This window comes from Penicillium digitatum, chromosome 2, assembly GCF_016767815.1.
Source record: "Penicillium digitatum chromosome 2, complete sequence".
Taxonomy (NCBI): domain Eukaryota; kingdom Fungi; phylum Ascomycota; class Eurotiomycetes; order Eurotiales; family Aspergillaceae; genus Penicillium; species Penicillium digitatum.
The window spans coordinates 3,977,487-3,999,130 of NC_089385.1; the positions used below are offsets into that span (position 1 = coordinate 3,977,487).

Consider the following 21,644-nt stretch of genomic DNA (forward strand, 5'->3'; position numbering starts at 1 on the left):
GGGGCTCTGCTAGACATTCCGACTAGGACTACGTACACACAAGGCATCCAAAATCCAATGCACAAGTGCATGGCCCCGGTGACATAGGTACAAAAAAGCCTAGATGCAAGCCACAACCTCTAACGTATTGGGTTGTTGTTTTATTCACGTTATTGAACTGTTGGGGTATTAAGCGATGGCCGTGAATTACGTCGATAACGCAAATAGGTAACGGTATGAACAAACTAAATCATTTAGACAATTCAGTCATTTTTTGTCTGTTCGTTGATTTCAATATTCCAACATTGACGTCAAGATTTCGATGCCTAAATCGTCAGGCACCAAACAATGCTGACCGCCCTGGGGTCCAAATGACGATGCGGCGTACTTGCGTCCCATGAATGAGAAAAAAAAAAGACAATAGCCAAGCAATCAACCGGAATGGGATCTATGCTATGCATACTGTCATGACCCTGTTGCTGCCTTCATGCCTGTGTTTAAAAACCTAGTTGATCTCTTCTCTAATTTGTCACCGCGACGCCAACGCGAGACCGAAGACCAACGATCTGCTATTGAACGGGCTCAACCACCGCCCTCAACCCCTCCTCGTTCTCGGTCAGCTGGATCTGGTCGCAATCCTTTTGCTCTGCTATCTGACGAAATCAACCTGACCGAAACCGCCTCTCCCCCAAACACGGGGATCGTTCCTTTTCCAACGGTGTGTATATCGTGTCTCCATACGCGGTCCGCCGATATTTGCTCTTTGGCCGTCCACATTGCTTTTCGAATCAACCCTGCACAATCGTCTCGCCTTGGATACTTATCTCTCCGCTATGCCTTTTTTCTGGTTGCAAGCTATGCACAAAGATTCGAATTTGGACTAATTGCTGCTATCAGGCTGTTCATAGTTATGTCGATACTTTTTCGTCCCCAACTGGATCCACAACCGCAGACGAACCTTTGTGCCCACGTTTCTCCCACCATTTTCTCAGTTCCATTACTCGGTGAGAGATGTCCCATCGGAACCTACAGCGCTTCCCTGCTGGCAGGCAAAAGCTGACAACCCCACCCATTCTCAGGCAGGGTTATTCGTTGCAGATGTTGAACAAAGACCAACAGAAGGATTCCCAGAATCGGCAAGATGAGGCTCGTTTGCTTGGTGCCAGATATCCGTATGTTCAACAACCGTTGTTTAGTTACTCGAGATGTTGCTGCTAACCTGCTTCTTTTGTTTTTGGCTCGACAGTGACTCGAACGCTGTCAGGATAAAGCCCGGAGCATTTCATTCTAGGAACAAGAAACCAGGGGTAAATACTAGTCTTAACGTCCATGACAATGACATCTCATCTGATCCTCGGTCACAGTCCAACTTCGCGTTCTCCCCCAAGGACAAACTTTCACAGAATGCCCGAAGCAGCGGGCCGGTCCGTTCCTACGGATCAAATCAACAAATTTCACGGAGGAAGTCGCACCACTTTGAGGATGATTTTGAAGAGTCGAGTCGGCCTACCAAGATGCAGCGCCAAAGTGAAACCAGCGAAACCGTCGACCTTACGGCCCCAGCAAATTCGGCCACGGATCGGCTTGAACAGGACCCCACGCCCTTTGTGTCCCAACGAAATTCAACACATCGCAACCGACATGAAGGTTTTATGGATGCAGAGACTGGCGTCAGATTAGCGCATAGCTCTATTCACCCTCAACATGGTCAAATCTCTTCAGCTGGCTCTCGCGATGAAAGATTCACCGAGACAGCAGCGCAGCAACGGCGTGATCAGGCGAGATCTAAAGCTCCCCGGCTGTATCAGCCCAATGGCAGAGCAAGCCAGACTTCTGAGGCTATTGTGATTGGGAACATTGAGGCCGGACCAAAGAGAGCTGGTCGGAACCGCACTGCAGTTCCTTCTGCGAGCATTCATCGTCCTGTCAACGGCAGGGAAAGTCCAGATGAGCTTCAGGGCGGCATCACCACACATCAAGTACCGAGATCTTTCTCAGGAACACAACTCCAGACCACTCGCCCATCCAAACCAGGAATTTACACGGAACCACCGACTCGAAAACGCTCCCCGTCCGATGCCCGAACCCCGGAATTTGCGCCGCCATCACCAGCTACAAAGAAGCCCAAAGTCTCTCAAAAGAATTCCGATAAGAAACACCTATCGCGATACTTCCGAACCGGCTCCTTCGGCAAATCTTGTAACAAGATGGAATATGTTCCAATCTATTCTAACATGGAAGGTCTTGAACTTCGTGAGGATGTACTCGGCCAGGGCAACACGATATCTATCCCATTTCAACAAATTCGTCAGATCTTCATCGGAGAGCCTCCCAGTAGGAAAGTGAGAATCAAAATGTTGCAAAGTTCCGTCCAAGCAGATGACCAGCTCGACGTGGAGTTTTGGACTACTGATGAAAAGCTCCAATTTGTGGAAGTGTTGAAGCAAGGCAATGACAACGCCCATCGTCCTTCTAAAGAGATGTAGGTGCTGTTGGCTATCTTTAAGATGCGTTCGCAGTTCACTAACGTCGAAATAGGAAATGGATGGACAAGGCGTTTTTAAAATACGAAAAGCAGTTCCCACAGGAAAACAAATTGCCCAAGAAGCGGGTTCTTGATGACCTGGTGGAAGATCCTGGTCCTGCGCACTCTCCAACTCCCTCACGACGACCCAAACTTTCAAAATCCTTGAGAGACGATCATGGTGAAGTCAACAATGTGAACTTACGTGAGATCAAACGTGTTGCTCAGGAAAAGGGAAAATATGGAAACGGCATCACCGACTCTGGAACGTCTGCCAAAGAGCAACAAAATTCACGACTTCTTAATCCAGATACTGAAGTTGATATTCGATCTACCGCCAACCCACTGGAACGCGAGACCCGGTCCTCTGCCCGCTGTGTCGCTAGTAAGCCCGACTCGTCCAATGGAGACAATGCATCGGAAGCCCACTCGAACTCACTTCTCAGAGATGATTCTTTCCTGCACAAATGGAAGAAACCATTGGTATATCCGCGAAATGGAAAAAAGAAGGCTGAGGTTACCCTCGGCGATCGTGAACGACTACTTCGAGACGACTTTCTGAACGATAACCTGATCGCCCTCTACATGCGTTTCCTTCAGGACCACCTCGAACGCACCAACAAAGAGGCTGCCAATCGAATCTACTTTTTCAATACCTACTTCTTTGCGACTCTCACCAACACCCCACGGGGTGATCGTGGGATCAACTACGGTGGTGTAGAGAAGTGGACTCGGAGCGTCGATCTCTTCAGTTATGATTATATCGTCGTCCCTATCAATGAGAATGCGCATTGGTACGTTGCAATCATTTGCAACTTGCCAAGTTTGCCTCTTGGTTCCGTCGACGGCGTAGAACGGGTTCAAACACCGACTCTACAGAAAGAATCATCCAATGCGTCTGAGAGTGAGATCCAGGAAATTGAAGAAACGCCCGAGCCGGAAACAAAGTCAAATTCAGAGCCCAACGCTTCCAACAAAGCCAGACAACCTCGTGATATTCGAAAGGGGTCTGAAACCAGGAAAGACCTTGCTTCCCTCCAGCTTGAGGCGGATGAGCATGGGATCCCGGATAGGAAGAACTCAGAGCAGTCCACACCCGGCGAGAATTCGCTTCCATCCCCAAATCTCTCCAAATTCGCAGCCCAAAAGCTCGCCCAAGACCAGGCCGCAGCGTCCCTACCGACAAACAAATCCAAGAAGAAGAGAACCGGATTGAAGTTGGATCCCAACCAAACAACGATCATCACGTTTGACTCCCTCGACATGCCTCGCTCCCCCACCATCAAAATCCTACGCGAGTACATCTGCCGCGAAGCGGTGTCTAAACGTGGCGTGGAACCCGACCCGACCGACGTCAAGGGCATGCGAGCTCGTGACATCCCTCTTCAGCCCAATTTCTGGGACTGTGGGCTTTATCTACTGGCCTACTTGGAGAAGTTTATTCAAAGCCCTGATTGGTTCATCACGAAGGTACTACAGCGCAGTATGAATTCTAATAATGACTGGCCTCCACTAGGCTCTGGTCTCTTGCGATACCGTCTTGGCAAGTTTCTGGACGAGCTGTATGAGGAACAGCGGCAAGCCGATGAGCCTGTTATGGCAGCCAGACAACTCGTTTCATTCCTGCTTGGTCCACCCCTTCCTTGTCAGGCGGAACATGCGGATGTCGATGTGGTACCTGAGTCCCAGCACGAAACTGATCGTCCAAAAGACCCTGCAAAGACTGCCTTTTCAAAGATTGAAGACTCAAGTGGAGATTCAACCGTGGACCAGATGCATCTCTTACCTACCGAAACCCTCCCGAAATCACACAAAGCAACCTCCAACCCACCTACCGATACGAAGCCGCAGACTCACCATGTTGCTCCACCGAAGGAAGAACCCATCATCCAGGTACCCGGTAGCCAGGAAGAGCCCAAAGTGCCAGGCACGCCGCCCCCTACAAGAAAAGAACGAAGGAAACAAAGCCCCCAAGGCCCTTCGCGAAAGAGATGACTCTGTTCATCCACGTGATACAACTCCATTTGTCTAAGATAATCACAATCTTGATATCCGACCACAGCACCGGCTGGACCGGAACTGATCATCCACTTCATGAATCAAATATGTTCACTGTTTTAGCGTTTTAACTCGTGTGCGTTACGGCATGTCCAGCGCATAGCCCTGCCTCGGCGTTCGATGAGAGAAAAATGGTGTTTAACTTCGTGTCTTTACTGTCTTAGCATCAGATACCATCGTCCGCATCGCTACACGAATTTAATTGTTTTTCCCGGCAAAGTCTCCAATCCAAAAATAACTACACATATCTAGACACGCATGATCAAGCTACCACTTACTCTCATCCGCCCCAATCCCAACCCACCACGCCATCTTATCCCTCTTGAACGACTCAAAATCCCACTCCGTATCCTCAAGCATATCCTTCCCAGCTGTATATACATAAGCCACAGCCGAAACCCCCTCCCCCTCATCAGCACTCTCAGCACCCGTCGCATTCGGCATTTCGCGCAGCTGGTTTTTAGCAGTAGCTCCCTCGCCAACATGACTGCTATCACCACCACGAACTTCCCGCAGGGTGCGCACAATAACCGGTCTCTTCTCATACTCAGAGCCCTCAAACCTATCCAGCCGGTGAACATCGCCGTCAGTCAGTCCCGACACGAGAGTTCCCACGACTGATGTCCCAGCGCTGATGTTCGGCGCAGCTGGCTTTTCCGTTTCGGGGGCTAGATCTGGAACTGCCACAATACCTGGGTAATCGGCATTCTGCACGCGATGTCGGCGATAGCCATGTAGAATGGCGGGTTGGAAGCGGAGCATGGCTTTTTGCCAGGGTTCTGGGTTCTCCTGGCCGTGGATTACTTTGTGCAGGATTTGAGGCGCCATGAGGGTTCCTGGTCGAGTTTTAGTTTGGGGTTTGCGTTGATCCAAGAGGGACCTACCGTAGAAGAAGAGTACGTGGTCGCCCATTGTGGTTGGTGTGGGAATTTGGCTGGGTGGGTTGGTTCCAAGCTTGTTGCGTGAGGGTTGGATGGGAGTCCGAGATAATGAATTCTATGGATATGGACTTGACGTTGATATATAGATATGAATACAGCAGAAGCATAGGGTGTTAAGAAAATCCAAAAAGAAAGAGATCAGAATGAACCGATCAGAGTTGTCTATGCGGAGATGACAGCCCCGGCCGGTTTATAGATGCCGCTTATCGATAAGACCCAAACATCCAAACAGGCCCAGCTGGCTTCATCTTCTCAATTCGACCCCGAACACACCATGCATTCATCCTTGACCCGCATCCAGTCCGTATTCGGTTTCTTCACTACAGTCGTGCTGGTCATCAGCGCACTGGCAGCCGTTTCGGTCCTCTTATTCCCAGCAGACGAGACCAATGCCTCAGTGCAGCTGAAGAACGTGCAGGTGTAAGTCGAAATCGCGATTTACATTCCCCCTCCAACCCTATACTCTCGAGAGAGCAAAAAAAACAACCGAATGGCCCAATTTACTAAAACCTCATGTCTTGTATAACAGCGTCAAAGGCCGACCGCACTACTACTCCACCAAACGCGAAGAATACGCCCAGCTCCGCTTCGACCTAGACGCTGACCTGAGCCCTCTCTTCAACTGGAACACAAAACAGCTCTTTGTCTACGTATACGCTACCTATTCCTCCTCCGATAAGCCCGGCTCACAAGTCCGAGCCTCGGAGTCCATCATCTGGGACACTATAATCCCCGCGACCCCGTCGCCGTATTCGTGGGATGTCCTCAAAGACCAGGTCCTTGCGCTTCTTCCCGCGACAGTTACCTCTGAGGCTGTGTCTGCTGCGAAGAGGAATGCTAAGCGTCATGCTAAGTCGGCTAAGGCGGCGAAGAGTAAGAAGGAGGCTCTTGCGCCCGGTGTTCTGAGACTGCGTGGCCAGAAGGGTAAGTATCAGATCAGTGATATTACTGGTCGTCTGGCCCAGCGTCAGAATGTCACCCTTCATGTCGGATGGAATGTTCAGCCTTGGGTTGGGGCTTTGTTCTGGGCGCCTGGTACCGGTGCTGCGCCCCGGACTGGCGGAACAATTGTTAGCAGTGAGCCTTTTGATTTCCCGGAGGTGAAGGATAATAAGAAGGCTGCTGCGGAGAAGAGAGCTAAGGAGGCGGAGAAGCTGGAGAAGAAGGCGAGTGTATAGGCTTTAGTTGGGTCTGTTCAGATAGGAAATGGGATCTACCTTTTCTATTGTTTACTTCTGGGATCTTCTAGGATGCTCACCTCCTATAGTTGCATTTGGGAAATTATAATTATGAAAGGCATCGACATTGGAGAAAGGAAACCATCCTTCTCATTTAGTTATCGACTCATAAGGGTCCAGTTGTACCCCAAGTAGAACAAGGATCGACGCTATGGATACAGCAGAGGTAGAGACTCGCTTAGGTTCAAAGTCACAAGAGAATGCCGACCGTGGGTAGACGGGGTCAAGCTTGTCGAACAAAGGTGTTCGGATTCATCGAAAAAAAAAATCACATGGTACCGTAATTAACGTCTGCGGGTGCATGACGATGGCCTCCATTTTGGATGCGATCGGAGTAGACGCCGGGTGCAGGCCGTTGAGAGGCACGAGTCAATGGGTCGCGATCGCGACGATCATAATAGACGTATTCCAAATAGAATGCATGAATATGTCCGGGGAAGTAGCTGAGAGATATTGCGGGTTAGTTTTCGAATGTGATGGAAGCATGGATGGCTAGTATTACACTCACCCGAGAACTGTGAGCAGGACGTTGATCCAGAAGTCAACTCCGCAGCCTGCAATCATGAAGACGCCAAGAGGAGGGACTATTTGGGTGGTTAGTGGATCATTCTGGTGGAATAGCTTGATAGATGAGGGGCGACCTGGAGATCACTGTATGGGGTGTATTTTTTTTGGCGCTTATGTTCAGGCAGCAGAGTGTTTACTTACTGAAAATGGTGATTATGATCAGACAAAGCGTCGAGCAAGTGCCAGCCATGATTGCAGTGTTTGATGTATGCGGTGTTATTCAGGATTGGCAGATCGAAGTTTGAAATCGGTGACCAAAAAAAGAGAGAAGGATGGAGATTTTGATAGGAATGTTGTCATTCACTGGAGAGTTCAGGTGTTTCATCTTGATCTTGGCCACGACGTCACGATTGGGACTCAAAATGGAACTGGTAGGGCTGAGGCAGCTGTGAAGCTGATTTGCTGGAACAGATCATGACGTCATTCCGAGTTGGTACCGCCACATGCCACCATCGGAATGTGGCTGGTGTCTGTGTACATAGACAGCAAGTACAATTGACGGGCAGGGACGTTGGACGGACGTGAATGAGATATAGATGTACGGGGAATAGATTTCCCTGTAATATTCCCAGTATCAATATCTTACACCGCATCAATCGCCGCCCGAGTTGTGACCTGCTCGTTCTTGTTACCAAGCTTCGAGATCTGCAGAAATGCATCCACTCCATATCCTTCCAGACTGTGCAATTCTAAACTGCCTGCCCAATATTCAGCATAGACTCGGCTCATGGGGAGGCCCATTCCTAGACGGAGATTGGGCGGTCGTGATGTCAATGTGTCCAGGGATCCTTCATGGTATGAATCCCAATCGGTGTGTTTACGGTCTTGTGACACTTGCAGTTCTTGCATCGTCGCCGCCATTGCAGGGACCTGACCAAGATTTTCCAGTCGGGATTGCGTGCGAGGACCCTTGCTGAAGGACCACAAATAAGGCAGGATCTCGCGAGGGATTCCACCTCCTTGATCAGATATGCGCATGATCACATGCTGCGGGGTCTCGCACACGAGCACTTCAATGGGGGGTGGGGGTTGGGTTGAATGCTGGTATTTTTCCATCACTGCCTGGACTGAGTTTCGGAGTAGTTCTCCGATGATATATTCCAAGTGGCTCAAGATATATGGGAAGGTCGCGTCGGCATGGCCCTTGACGGTAATCGCGGGGATTTGGGTCGACCCTGATATCTTCCGCATCAAATCTTGTGCGACCTTCCCGCATCCCTCAACTACCTCTTTCGCCTTGCATTTTAGGAACACTTCACCCACAAAATCTGCGTTCATGTCGGTTCGGTCGTGGGAATCGGGGAAATGCCATGGCGAGTTGAAGGTTTCGGTCAGAGCTAGGTGTTGCTCTGCGATGACTCGGCGAGAGATTCGCTAACGAGGAGATACTTATCAGCTAGGAGGCAGACCGGAGGTCGACCTTACATACCGCTCGCAAAAGTGTGTTCATCAACCGGTCCATCTCGTCCGCTGGAGCGAGATTGCGACATTCCAGCACTCCCATTGCCAGGTTTGGAATCGCAACCAGATGCTCTTGTAGCATTTCCTTCAGGATGTCACAAAAACGGTCATTATCTTCCAGGGTCCGGATCTCAGGAACCACCCGAGCCCGCTCAAATGCTTTGTAGTACAGTTCGTATACAAGGCTGAGATGGGGGTTGGCAACCACTACATATGGCAGCTGTTGAATGTCTCGCAAACGATGCGCAAGGCTGTCCAATGACCAGGATCAGATTAGTTTGCCTTTTAATCCCCTGGTTCTGCAGATTGTCTCTCAACTTACCGAGTAGGTAGCTCAGTTCGCACGTAGTTTGCAGAACTGATGAGTCGTGGTTCGGTCAAGGTACGACCAAAGAAGGTCAGTTGGCGAAGACTGATCGGTCGAATAGCGTGTTCCACCCACCTACCAGAACATCGTAGTCAATATCTCTATTTAAAGCTTTGGGAACGTGGGTCATCCATACTCATCCACTGCAGAAACTGGCCGCCATGGCGGCGGGCTGTGTGCTCCAGAATAGAAGCGTTTCGAGGGAAACCGAAGGAGCTGCCAGTTTCTAGCTATATAAGACATCCTCATTGTGCTCCATGCACACTCATTCAAGACGTACCAAGACCATATGAGTGCTCACTATCCTGTGCGCGTAGTTGTGACTCCGAGAGTTTGGGGTTTCCGGGCGGTGAGCCAAGCATGTGACATCAACACACAGCTTGTACCTGCAGGTTTTGTTTTGCTCTCTCTTGTGTGGCCTTGAGACATTTTGGGGGGGGGGCCTTTGGGGTCTTTGGGTTCTTATTATATGGACATTCTGGCCGCCTGCTTCAGGTTCATATATTTAAACGGCAGTAAAAGGCGGGAAAAGATTTGATTTGTGAAATGGACCTTTGTACATCTCCAAGCGGTCTCTATTTATACATTGTCCAAAGGCTACATCTTTTCATGTCATACGATTTGGACTTTGGTCTGAAATTGCCTCGGATCTGAGGCCAATCGCATGGACTTAAGGCTAATGTATCGGCTGGCCCTTTGGATCATATGAGGGCTATTTGAAGAAGTTTCAAGTTTGAGAGCACGCAAAGGGATACATCGATTTGGCTTGCAGAACTGAAGCATGCATACAAGTCTATATATCTGTCTACATCGTTGTAAATCAGACTGGTATAAAACAGGGCTTTCTTCACAAACTCCACACCTAGGCACTCCTGCAGACATTAAAACGCACTGTCAATTGAGAAAACTCCTAATTTCAATTCAAAGAGAGAGAGAGTGAGAGAGACGTCAATGCTCAATGAAAAGCTACATGAACTCCAAAAATAAACGTCCAATCAAAGATAAATCTCACCAACATCCAACATCCAACACTATGACTGCCGAGCCCTCGAGGCTCCGCCACCGCTAGCTCCGGCCCTTATTATTTTGCGGGTTCAGACTAATTTCCTCCACCACCAGCCCTACAGTGTAATTCTTTTCAACAATCTGTCTTTTCATTCACCCAACTTTTCTAAACTACAAACTCTGACGCCTTCCGGGACGGGAAGGCGCTTTCCGCGATGGAAAACGTGAGAGATCCCCCGACCGTGCCCCTCGCTAGTGTCGTCATTGGACCTAACTCTGTTCTACCAGCTCGCGGAGAACGACATGCTTGTCGATGATTATGATCACTACCCTGCCGAAAAGACTGATGTCGTCGTCGTTTCCCGGTCGGGATCCGACGAGCCTGAGTCTGCACCGACCGCAGATGACCGTATGTTCTTTGTTGCTTCTTCCTCGCCGAACCACAAGCAGCAGGCCAATTTGTTAGGTTACCTAGACAAAGCATGGCACCTAAATGAGATTGTCCTCGAGAAACGCACTCCCTGTTTGCTTGGTGGTACTGAGTGGTTGCTAATCAAGAGTTTCGATGGACATAGACGCGGCGATGATGGCAAAGGTCCTCCCCCAAAACCCGGATCTCGAAACCCTAGACGAGGTCTACAATACATGGCGCTTGTCAGACTGGCGGAAGATGGAGCGCAAGTCACACGGACCCATCTTCCGATGCGGTGGCTCCCCATGGTGGGTGCCTGAAAACTCTTTGCCTGGATTTGGCCTTATGGCTATGTGCGGTCATTGGATCTAACTCGAGAATAGGCGCATTCTCTTCTTTCCGTACGGTAACCAGACCGAATTCGCTTCGTTTTACCTCGAACATGCATGGGAGGGTGGACCCCCAGAGAACTGGTACGCTTGTGTGCAGTTCGCCCTGGTGTTATCGAATGTGAACGATCCTTCTATTTACACACATCACGGTAAGATAAAAGTGTCTCGACGAATTGCTAGAAAAAAAAATTGCTAAGTTAGATTTTAGTTGCAACCCACCGTTTCACTGCGGAGGAAGGGGATTGGGGCTTTACTCGGTTCTCTGACCTCAAAGGTCTGTTCAGCCACGCGTGGGAGGGGAAATCTGTCCCATTGGTACAGGACGATGAGGCATTTGTGACGGCCTATGTTCGCGTAGTGAAAGATCCTACAGGTGTCTTGTGGCACAGTTTCCAAAAGTGTGTTCTCTTTCGGAGGCTTGACCGAGCGAAGCTAACTTCCTCTTTTGTAGTTACGACTCGAAGAAGGAGACTGGAATGGTAGGATTGAGGAATCAAGGAGCTACATGCTACTTGAACTCACTTTTGCAGTCGCTCTATTTCACAAATGCTTTCCGCAAGGTACGGGGGACAGAGTCTTCCATTACTCTCCGAACTATTGAAACTGACGAAAATTTTTAGGCCGTCTATCAAATACCGACTGACCAGGAAGCTTCCCGGGAGAACAGCGCGTGGGCCCTCCAGAGACTGTTTTACAACCTGCAGACCAACGACGTTGCCGTTTCCACAACCGAACTCACCGCATCTTTTGGCTGGCAATCCAGCCAGATCTTTGAACAGCAAGATGTACAGGAGCTCTCACGAAAGCTCATGGAAAGACTGGAGCACAAAATGAAAGGCACGGTTGCAGAAAAAGTTCTACCTGATCTGTTCGTCGGAAAAACCAAAACATATATTTCTTGCATCAATGTCGATTACGAGTCTTCCCGTGTGGAAGACTTCTGGGATATTCAACTCAATGTTCGAGGCAACAAGACCTTAGACGACAGCTTCAGGGATTACATTCAAGTTGAGACGCTGGAGGGGGAGAACAAGTATGAAGCTGGGCAGCCATACGGTCTGCAGGACGCCAAAAAGGGTGTCATCTTCGAGAGCTTCCCTCCCGTTCTTCATCTTCACCTCAAACGTTTCGAGTACGACCTCAACCTCGACATGATGGCCAAAGTCAACGATTATCATACGTTCCCAATGGAGTTCGATGCGGCTCCTTACCTTTCCGAGAGCGCCGATAAGTCGGAGTCCTGGGTTTACCAATTGCATGGTGTTCTCGTCCACAGCGGTAACCTCGATGCAGGACATTATTATGCATTCCTCAAGCCCACCAAGGATGGTCACTGGTATCGCTTTGACGATGACCGAGTCAACCGAGCTACCGACAAAGAAGTCCTAGACGAGAACTACGGAGACTCCCAGCAGCGCACAAACGGAGCGACTGGAGGCCGGTCCGCTATCCGCACAAACAATGCCTACATGTTGGTTTACGTCCGGAAGACGAGACAGGATAATGTACTATTACCGGTCACAAAGGATGATGTGCCCTCTCACATTGGTATGTCAAGAGATTCTTGTTCTTTGGAGACTTGAACGGTTGGCTAATTATGGTATAGAGAAGCGTATGTCTGAGGACCGGGTGGAGATGTTGCGTCGGAAAAAAGAGAGAGAAGAAGCCCACCTTTACATGAATGTCGGCGTCCTCAATGAGGATGCATTCCGAAACCACCACGGCTTTGACCTGACCAGCAATGACCTTCCAGCGGACGACCCGGCGCTTCTTACGTCATACAAGATCCTTCGGGCAAAGAAGGTCAGGGAATTTGCACAGGAAATCGCCGAAGAACGAGATCTCAAACCAGAAGCCATTCGATTCTGGGTCATGGTCAATCGTCAGAACAAGACAACCCGACCCGATCAGGTGATCAGCGACCCAGAGATGACTGTTGAAGAGGCATACAACAAATACGGCACTAAGGGCCAGCTCTTGCGATTATGGATGGAGGTGGCACCGACCGGCGCAGACGGAAAATCTACTTTGTGGCCCGATAGTGACTCAATTCTCATTTTCCTCAAGAACTTTGACATCACAGCCCAGACCTTGACTGGTGTTTGCTCTGTCTACGTTCACAAGAGCCAGAAGGTGAGCGAGCTGGCCCCGACAGTTCTTTCCAAGATGGATTGGCCTGCCGGTACAGAGTTCATGCTGTTCGAGGAGATCAAACATACCATGATCGACCTTATGAAACCTAAGCAGACTTTCCAGCAATCTGAAATTCAAAATGGCGACATCATTACCTTCCAGCGCGCAATCAAGGAGTCCGAACTGCCACCTTCAGCGCTTTACACAGACGCTCGGCAATTCTACGATTACCTTTTGAACCGCATGGAAGTTCAATTTGCCCCTATCAAGACCAATGAAGGGGAGACTTTCTACTTGACACTCAGCCGCAAGATGACTTATGACCAGTTCGCCAAGAAGGTTGGTGAGCACCTCAAGGTGGACGAGACTCACCTTCGATTCGCACCTGTGATGGCCAGTACTGGCAAGGCCAAGCCTTTCCTGAAGCGAAGCATCAATCAAAATCTCTCACAAATTCTAAACGGTCAATATGGCGCATACGGATACACCATGCACCGGGCAGACGCTTTGTACTATGAGATTCTGGATATGAGCTTGAGTGACTATGAGAGTAAGAAGTGCTTCAAAGTGACATGGCTCCCTGATGGCATTACCAAGGAGGTTGGTGTTCAACATTCCGTATTAATGACACTGGGGTTTGGCTAACATTCAAGTAGGAGATTGTTGAGGTTCTGGTTTCCCGTAGCGGCACCGTGGCAGATATTCTAGCTGCGTTGCAGCAGAAGTTGGAACTTGGCGATGAGTCGATTCGGGTTGCCGAAACACACAGTGGAAAGGTCTACAAAGAGCTTCGGGAAGAGCAAAACGTTGCTGCTATTAACGAGTACGCCACACTCTACGCCGAAAAGATTCCATCGGAGGAATCCAAGTTGAACGCCGAGGACCGCATCATTAGCGTGTTCAGCTTCGACCGCGAACCAAACCGGACTCACGGAATCCCCTTCAAGTTTGTTGTAAAGCCCGGTGAACTCTTTGCGGAGACAAAGAAACGCCTTTCCGCCCGCACACAGATCAAGGGCAAAAACTTCGAGAAGATCAAGTTCGCTGTGGTCCCCCGGGCATCTTTCTCTAACCCCAAGTATCTCGAAGATGGTGAGTGCCGTTCCTTCGATCCCATAGTAAGACTTTCTCTCGGACTGACTAACCCCACTCAGGTGATATCTTGTCAGATATAGCGGCTGGTGCGGACGACTTCCTGGGTCTTGATCATCCCAACAAGAGCCGCAGTTTCTGGGGCAAGAGTGATGGATTCTCGATTCGTTAAACAACTGTTAAAGTCATGGCGCTGGGGGGTTATGAGTTGATGGAGGGCTGTATGCTGCAATCCGGTACATGAGCAGCGACACCCTGATGCGATGATCATGCCTTTCTCTTTTTTTCCGTACTATTTTATGTAACCAGCCGAAGTAGAAGACAACTCCGTCTATGTCATGAGTGCGGATTGTTCAATACCTTATGTTAGACTCGTGGGGCAATGCAGTATGTTTAGATGAATGCAAACAAATCAAACAGCGGAAGACAAAGTTGGCCAGAACGCCATCTCCTGACGCGGATATCATCCCCTAGTTCAACGGTCCCCTCCCGGTATATCTTTCTCACCATGCGGTTCGCTCTTTTCGCCGGCCTGGCCTCCCTGGTCTCATCCGTCACCGCAACCGCCCTCACCTACAGACTCCAGGCGAATGAGAAAGCATGCTTCTTCACAAAGGTTGAGGAGGCCAACGCCAAAGTAGCCTTCTACTTCGCGGTACGTCCAATTGATTTTCCAGCTATTATATCTTCACTCCGTGATGTTTTTTTTTTCTACTTGTTGAGCTAAAAAAAATAACGTGGTGGTTCCTAACGCTGATCTTATACAATACAGGTCCAATCCGGTGGTTCGTTCGATGTCGACTACACCGTCACCGCACCGGGCGGCAAGATCGTTCTAGACGGCACAAAGGAGCGCCAGGGTGACTTTGTCTTCACGGCGCAGAGCGTGGGCGAATACACTTTTTGCTTCAACAACGAGATGTCCACGTTCGCCGAGAAGATGGTCGACTTTGAGATTGCCGTATGCTCCCATTTCCTTTGACTCAAGGAAGCGGTCAACAAATGCTAATCGAGCCATTGAAACATTAGGTTGAGAATGAACAGCGTGCCCAACTGCCTTCCCGCCAGGGCGCTAGCCCCGAGCAAACCTCGAACCTGGAGGAGTCTATCTACAAGCTCTCTGCGCAACTCTCTACCATTTCCCGCAACCAGAAGTACTTCCGCACACGCGAAAACCGCAACTTTAGTACTGTGCGTAGTACCGAGCGTCGTATCTTCAACTTCAGTGTTATTGAGTCTTTGATGATGGTTTCCATGGCTGCGTTGCAAGTCTTTGTTGTGCGCTTCTTCTTCCAGGGTGCACGGAAAGGTATGTTCACTTGTTCCCTATATTTATCCGGACTTTTTTGCCGCTGCTGTCTGTCCTATTTGGTGGATTCATAATAACATTTATTTCAAACAGGTTACGTGTGATGTGAGCATGAGCATAAACAATAACATGATGCATTTTACTCCATTCTATATTTTGCGTGTTAGCCTAGTCACTACTGTTTCACAATCTTTGAGCCTCTTGTCTGTCTGTACTAAAAATGGGAAATGTATTCGGTATTGGTAATTGACACACCGTGGTGGCCCGTTGATAGCATGGCACGCCAAAGGAAAGTAATAGCGATGCACGTATGGTTTACAGACCAACTTAGCTTCAAGTCGGCTTCCAAGCCGGAGGTCTACCATGTTTTACTAGGTAGGGGGATCTGAACCCACCAAGGAAAGATGGATTGACATATCGACAGGATCAAAATACATTGGCAAAGCATGTCCTCGAGTTGCCCGACAGTATACGTTGTACGGCCGAATCTCTATCATCTATGCTAGCAGAGACAAAACCGGTTTCCGTTGAAGGACATTCTAAAAAAAGGAGTTCAGGTGGTCTATCGCTGAACAACATCAATAAGCACTAGACCCCAGCGCAGCCGGGGAGGCGACGGCGATCGTTGCTGCATGCTGCATGAATATTCGCAGGGGTAGAACCAGTTTACGTTCAAACGAAAGTTACAATCAGGGAACCTGGATGGTCTTTTCTTGAGTCGAGATGATGAAAAAGCGAGTCGATGTTGTACTGGACCCGTTTTCACGCCTCTCGCCTCTACCGACACCTATCACTCCAGATGAGCTCACAGCCGGGGGAATCGGGCACTCAATGCTCGCAGATACGGAACCTGTTTCTTTGCGTAGGATAGCATCCCAACAGTATTTGGATATTAATATGTGGAATGGCGTACCACATCGTTGCGACCAGAGCGCAGAGCAGAGGCGAAAGCTCACATATTGATCGGTTTTGAACCGGTTTCGCACGTCAGTCCGACGTTGTCTTCTCCGTATATGATGACGGTAAAAATGGTCAACACGACAAGCTCAGATGCACCGATGGACGCTAGCATGTCGAATACTGCCCAGCTAAGGTGCAACGTTGTAACTAGTACTATCGAGACCGATCTCTGGTCCAAAACAGGGCTTTCACTTCTCGCTGGGGTCCAGAACGCACAGCCAAATCCACAGACAATGTCAAGTGTGTGGAGACGGGATTGTCACTGTATGCCCAGGAGCATAGGGCAAGTGCCTATGACGTGAGGAAATGCCGGTGAGAATCGGCTCCATGCAATTGAATTGCTTCCAGTGATATCGTCTGCTCGCTACGATGTCCAACACAGGCACATCGAATTCCTTTGTGTTCCTTTGGCCTGCAAAACATCGTAGGGGTCGCCGCCAGAGGCTGCTGTGTGAGACCATTTAATAAGCGTTGGGAATTGTCAATCTCAGGTATCTACTGTTTCAATTGATCGACACGCAGTACCGAGACGTGCAACGTGTGTGTTGTTTTTGATCTAGGGCAGTCTACGGCTTAATATGACCAGTGGGTCATGTGTGGTTCAGGACTTCAGACTAGGCACGAGATGGAATGGATTAATAAAGAAAGTGGACCGTGAAGACTCATTCAATGACACTTGATAGGGAGAGAAAGATCTGCAAGTGTACCTTGCGACAATATCTACGGAGTATGTTATTGACACATTCAGCTGTTGATACAACATATGTACACATTCGCATGCTGTCATATCTGGGATCAAACTCGTCAGGCGGAGCAAAGCTATGATACAAACTTCATCAGACTGCATTGTTGTTCTCCACAAGTTCCTGCTGACGACATCACATCCAATTTGAGTCAACTTTGATGGCCAATGAGTACTCTCCACCAACCTGGTGAGAACATGTTTGAGAAGATGTTCTCTATTCTGCATATTTGTGATGTGATAGATATGATAAGCTCACTGTTTGACTAACTTTGTTCTAGACTGGTGCCAACTGATAAGACTGATTCTTCCTCGATAACTCGATCTGGTTCAAAATTATGTGGCCGATCATGACTGCAATCGACATTCTAGATTGTATTTCAAACGCTCGTCTGAAGTTGCTGTGCTTAACCTAAATGACATATCCTAAACGATGGATATGAGCTCCCGCTGGCATTTGTATCTCACTCTAAGGTTGTGGTACAATGTAATGTGGCCTCTTCAAGTAGAGCAAAATGAACATGTGGAGGGAAATTGTAGAGGAATCGCTCTGATATCTTCGGTGCTTGCCGATCCCGCAATGATTTGCCCCCCTCCCCCCCGCTGGCATCAACCTCCGTCCAGGGTTCATGGATGGCAACCGTCCTACAAAGTGCCCCCGTTTCTTCGATACAAACAGCCTTGTCACTGGCTCCCATACGTCGTACAGATCACCCAGACCAATCTCTTTTCCCTCTAGAAACAGGATTGTGGTCCATTGTAATGGAACGATCTCACTTTACATAAATCGGAACACGGCTTGGGCAGCTTGCGATAGATTATATGGTTAGACTCTATGGATAATGGGATCTCCAGGTTCTAGTACCATGCCTATGCCTGGGACTCATCTGTTGGGGACGAGGCGAATTTGTAACTATCGAAAAAATCGAATAGCGCTGCAGTCAAGATACTTTTCAAAGTCAGTTTGTACTGCACAGCATCATTTGAAGATGAGGGCTATGAGGGCTGACTGACGTCAGGTGTTCTATGCCTCAGGCATGAACGCCAAGATTGTGCAAAGGAAATCATCAGTTACATAGCTCATCTCCACACATCTCCATTTCTTCCTATTTTGTCAATTTCAGATGATTCTACAGCGAATGAAAACAGTCTAAAATCCAATTAAACCTTCATCCGCAACTGTGTCTCCACTGTGGCTGCAAGCCTCCATGTCTCTGATACGATGTACCAGGCTGTTTCGGCTTCAAGCTCATCTTTCGCAGATGTTCCACTTTTGATATTCAATCTCAAGTGACTTTTTGACTTCGTTGACCATTTCCATGCCCGGTGATTGTCGGTAACTATTTGACGGTCGATGGTCGAATCACACCAAATCGATTGCTCGACCCGATGCCTCGGGTTATGACGGCATAGCTCCATTCGACCTGAGCCTCAGATACTGCACAGCCTTTTTTTTTGTCTTGTGCTGCAGGCGCATTTACTGCTTTCGGCCATCTGTGCTATTAATAACATTGTTCAATATGCGTATTAAGCTGACTTTCGGTTTAGATTGAATCATTCAATCTATCCATTATCCAGGCCTCTCTCACTACATATATTCGAACCAGACCTCAATTGACTTTGTCACAGCGCGTTTATCATTCTCCTCCACTGGGTCTCCACCCGCGATGTCCACATTCTCCTTCCCGAGAACATTCTATTCCCGCAACGACAGCAAGTGCGACAAGAACCTCGCCCCTCAAAGCCCATGACAATTCAATTATGATTTGTCTTGTAGACGTCAGGCAAAGATCTGCAGGGGATCGGACTGTAGTTATGCCGATCACAAAAACGCCTTCGGCTCTCAATGGTCATTGACATTCTCCCAGTGACCTCATCGGAGTACCCTGACCAATCCACGGGAGAAGTAACTGATGATATCGCTCCCGGAGTTCACCAGTCTCCTTGCACATGTGGGTATTACTTTGTTCATAACGTCCGCTAATGATGATTTGACCCCACACTGTGCTCTACGATGTACCCAATAGGTTGACGATGGTCACTTGCAAAGACAAAGTACTGAGGGCTGGGGTTTATGATGCTTCTTATGATGTCGCCTAGGAGAAAAGACACCCCCCCCCACTATCCCACCCCCTTTCGACCAATTATGTCACTGTATTCCGCCCGGTGTAATCGGTAGAGATCTCGTGTGTTTCCCTTGGAAGGAGCAGTTATGCAGCTTATTGGCCTATCATAGGTTGCGAAGTTGGGTGCCTTTGCTCGTTCACCACCGATGTGATTTCATGTTCCTTGTGGAGCCATGTCTTTATATATATTCTTCCTCGCAAATTGAATCTAATTGTCCTTCGTTCCTCTAAATTATATGTCTTAACTCCTGAGTCTGCCCCATAGCAATTTCCCTTACCATTTTGTATTCTTGGCCCGGACAACATACTGTTGGACTTCCACCGACTTAGCGCAACGACACATCATCTTGCCTACCCACGACCCTCGGTATCATTACTATCCTACATAACCAGTCAAAGTAGTTAGATTGTGAAACAATTCAATATCACAGGTAAGAAACTGTTGAATTGACTGGGCTAACGATACCATCTGGACCCCCCACGGCACCCACAGCACCCACAGCCCAACCACCACTCCACGTTGATCGTCCCACCCATCAGCCTCATCCCTATGCCACACCCACAACGACACTATTGCCCAGCACTCTTAGCGTTTCCTGATCCATAGTCCTGAAAATTCAACTGACCGATTCAACTGAAGATCTTTATATTTTCCCCCCATTCTACCATGGCTCACTCCGCTCAAATACAGCCAACGGAAAACCTCAACTCCATGTTCCCAGACGCAGGTGGTGTGGAAAACATGGCTAATGAGACGTTGGTCGATTCTTACCGGTCGCTGGATCCCTCTCGCGCCTCGCTGGAGGACTACAACCGCTCCATGCTGCAGTACACCCAGCGCCAAATGTCTTCCTTTGTTGACGCGGACGACCCTCGCCGTCAGAGCCAGAGCAGCGGCAAGAGTGGTCGGAGCAGCGCCTCAAGCGGCAGCAATCTGTCTCGACAGGCTACTGCGTCTTTCACGTCTGCCAGCAGTGCTGGTCACTCTGCTGAGCACAACCTCAGTAGCCGCGAGACCGCCGACGCCAAGGCAGCTGGATATTAGGGATTTGCCCTGTATCAATGTATGCATGTTCTATTTCATGGTGATGGCTTCCACGTACAAGATAGCTAACAAAAGTCTTTTCAGTGGTCCTTCTCCACCAACACTGTGGTCTAGTACCATTACCTAGCATTGGCGAGGATGGCTCGATAGAGACACCCATACTCGTGTGGACTTCCTGTCAATAGCTACCGAGATGCAGAACTTTCTGCGGAGTTTTATTCGCGCGGGAGAGCGTGCCTGCTTTCAAGCGATGTGTCGCATGTGTTTTTTCTTTGGGGGTTTGATTTCTACATGACCTCGTCTCGTCGGGGTCACCTATGAAATGGTCCTTCGCTTTTCCCAACCCCTCTCTACCCATTTTTTTTACTTTTGCATAGCATTTTCAGGATACCGATTGATCCTCAGCGTCCTTTCTCCGGGGTTCCAGTGCTGGATTACACATCTTGCTACTGTGTATTCCTCCACTTCAGACCCCTTGGTCGTGAATCATCGCTTCCATTCTTCCACAGCCTCTTATCTCAGAACTGCGTGGCTTTTTTCTTCTTCTCTCATTCTTGTCATTTATGACCGTTTTTGGAGTTGCTCGTTGTACTGGAGAGCAGTATAAAAACGATTTTCAGTCTCTTTTCCAACATTTCTCGAACACTGTCCATTTTACCGGGATCTGGGTAAGTGATCAAGTCATCCATGGATCTCTTCTGCTTAAATCAGCTTAAAGTTCCCTGTTGGGACATCGGCTTGTACAATCCTTGTATTTTTTTTTACTTGCGAGCGATCTTATTCTTGACCTTTTCTGTCTTTTGTGGTTTAATAAACCAACTCTCTCCGAGTCGAGGACACTGAACTGTTCCTCGGAGAACTATATACCCTGTTATGATACCACTCGTGTTGACCACTAACGATCTGTACCACTATGCGCAATCAAACCGGAGCAATCTTTTTCTTTCTATTTGTCTACGCTTTCCTTTCTTAGGCTAGAGACTGTTAGATCGCACAACCCAGTCCCACGCAGTATGGCTTTGATGGATGCTCCGTACAACCGTCGAATTGGCCTGAGTTGGCTGAGACAAGGCTGATACTACTTCTGAGACAAATTGACATCAGCACTTACTATTGTGGTGAATACTACGCCGAGCCACTTTCTATTTAGTATCTGATTGAAAATCTCGAGTCCTTCTTTGCTCTTCGGGGTTGGGTCGGTAGATTTTCAAGTTGTAGATTTTATTTTCGTTCAGTAGCAAATACTTAATAAAGAAAGATTAGAACCAGTTTCTTTTGTATACAGAAGCCATA

At 48.7% G+C, this 21,644-nt stretch overlaps 8 protein-coding genes across 8 annotated transcripts; 5 read left to right on the forward strand and 3 right to left on the reverse strand.

Moving 5' to 3' along the window:
- Positions 1-466: 466 nt before the first annotated feature.
- Positions 467-4,498, forward strand: Pdw03_7421 (Peptidase C48, SUMO/Sentrin/Ubl1; the record flags this gene model as incomplete). The annotated part of the gene is made up of 6 exons (XM_066101654.1): positions 467-697; positions 877-983; positions 1,059-1,151; positions 1,226-1,286; positions 1,344-2,461; positions 2,518-4,498. 6 exons carry the CDS (start codon positions 467-469, stop codon positions 4,496-4,498), a joined length of 3,591 nt encoding a protein of 1,196 aa, XP_065956737.1.
- Positions 4,499-4,828: 330 nt separating this feature from the next.
- On the reverse strand, positions 4,829-5,473 carry Pdw03_7422 (Disease resistance protein Aig2, putative; the record flags this gene model as incomplete). Its single annotated transcript, XM_014678424.1, has 2 exons — positions 4,829-5,397; positions 5,446-5,473. The coding sequence occupies 2 exons, from the start codon at positions 5,471-5,473 to the stop codon at positions 4,829-4,831; spliced, it is 597 nt and encodes a 198-aa protein (XP_014533910.1).
- Positions 5,474-5,776: 303 nt separating this feature from the next.
- Positions 5,777-6,680, forward strand: Pdw03_7423 (Microsomal signal peptidase subunit (Gp23), putative; the record flags this gene model as incomplete). The annotated part of the gene is made up of 2 exons (XM_014678423.1): positions 5,777-5,922; positions 6,032-6,680. The coding sequence occupies 2 exons, from the start codon at positions 5,777-5,779 to the stop codon at positions 6,678-6,680; spliced, it is 795 nt and encodes a 264-aa protein (XP_014533909.1).
- Positions 6,681-7,008: 328 nt separating this feature from the next.
- On the reverse strand, positions 7,009-7,497 carry Pdw03_7424 (Stress response RCI peptide, putative; the record flags this gene model as incomplete). Its single annotated transcript, XM_014678422.1, has 3 exons — positions 7,009-7,183; positions 7,249-7,324; positions 7,449-7,497. 3 exons carry the CDS (start codon positions 7,495-7,497, stop codon positions 7,009-7,011), a joined length of 300 nt encoding a protein of 99 aa, XP_014533908.1.
- Positions 7,498-7,889: 392 nt separating this feature from the next.
- Positions 7,890-9,424, reverse strand: Pdw03_7425 (Pyruvate dehydrogenase kinase, putative; the record flags this gene model as incomplete). The annotated part of the gene is made up of 5 exons (XM_066101655.1): positions 7,890-8,681; positions 8,737-9,019; positions 9,091-9,210; positions 9,272-9,351; positions 9,416-9,424. 5 exons carry the CDS (start codon positions 9,422-9,424, stop codon positions 7,890-7,892), a joined length of 1,284 nt encoding a protein of 427 aa, XP_065956738.1.
- A 931-nt stretch (positions 9,425-10,355) lies between these two features.
- Positions 10,356-14,341, forward strand: Pdw03_7426 (Ubiquitin carboxyl-terminal hydrolase; the record flags this gene model as incomplete). Its single annotated transcript, XM_014678420.2, has 11 exons — positions 10,356-10,364; positions 10,429-10,549; positions 10,716-10,860; positions 10,936-11,093; positions 11,153-11,342; positions 11,396-11,423; positions 11,475-11,504; positions 11,565-12,492; positions 12,551-13,677; positions 13,734-14,169; positions 14,232-14,341. The coding sequence occupies 11 exons, from the start codon at positions 10,356-10,358 to the stop codon at positions 14,339-14,341; spliced, it is 3,282 nt and encodes a 1,093-aa protein (XP_014533906.2).
- A 336-nt stretch (positions 14,342-14,677) lies between these two features.
- On the forward strand, positions 14,678-15,582 carry Pdw03_7427 (Endosomal cargo receptor (Erp3), putative; the record flags this gene model as incomplete). Its single annotated transcript, XM_014678419.1, has 4 exons — positions 14,678-14,824; positions 14,942-15,130; positions 15,199-15,478; positions 15,572-15,582. The coding sequence occupies 4 exons, from the start codon at positions 14,678-14,680 to the stop codon at positions 15,580-15,582; spliced, it is 627 nt and encodes a 208-aa protein (XP_014533905.1).
- A 3,444-nt stretch (positions 15,583-19,026) lies between these two features.
- Positions 19,027-20,465, forward strand: Pdw03_7428 (uncharacterized protein; the record flags this gene model as incomplete). The annotated part of the gene is made up of 4 exons (XM_014678418.2): positions 19,027-19,132; positions 19,713-19,737; positions 19,947-20,370; positions 20,436-20,465. The coding sequence occupies 4 exons, from the start codon at positions 19,027-19,029 to the stop codon at positions 20,463-20,465; spliced, it is 585 nt and encodes a 194-aa protein (XP_014533904.2).
- Between the last annotated feature and the right edge of the window lie 1,179 nt (positions 20,466-21,644).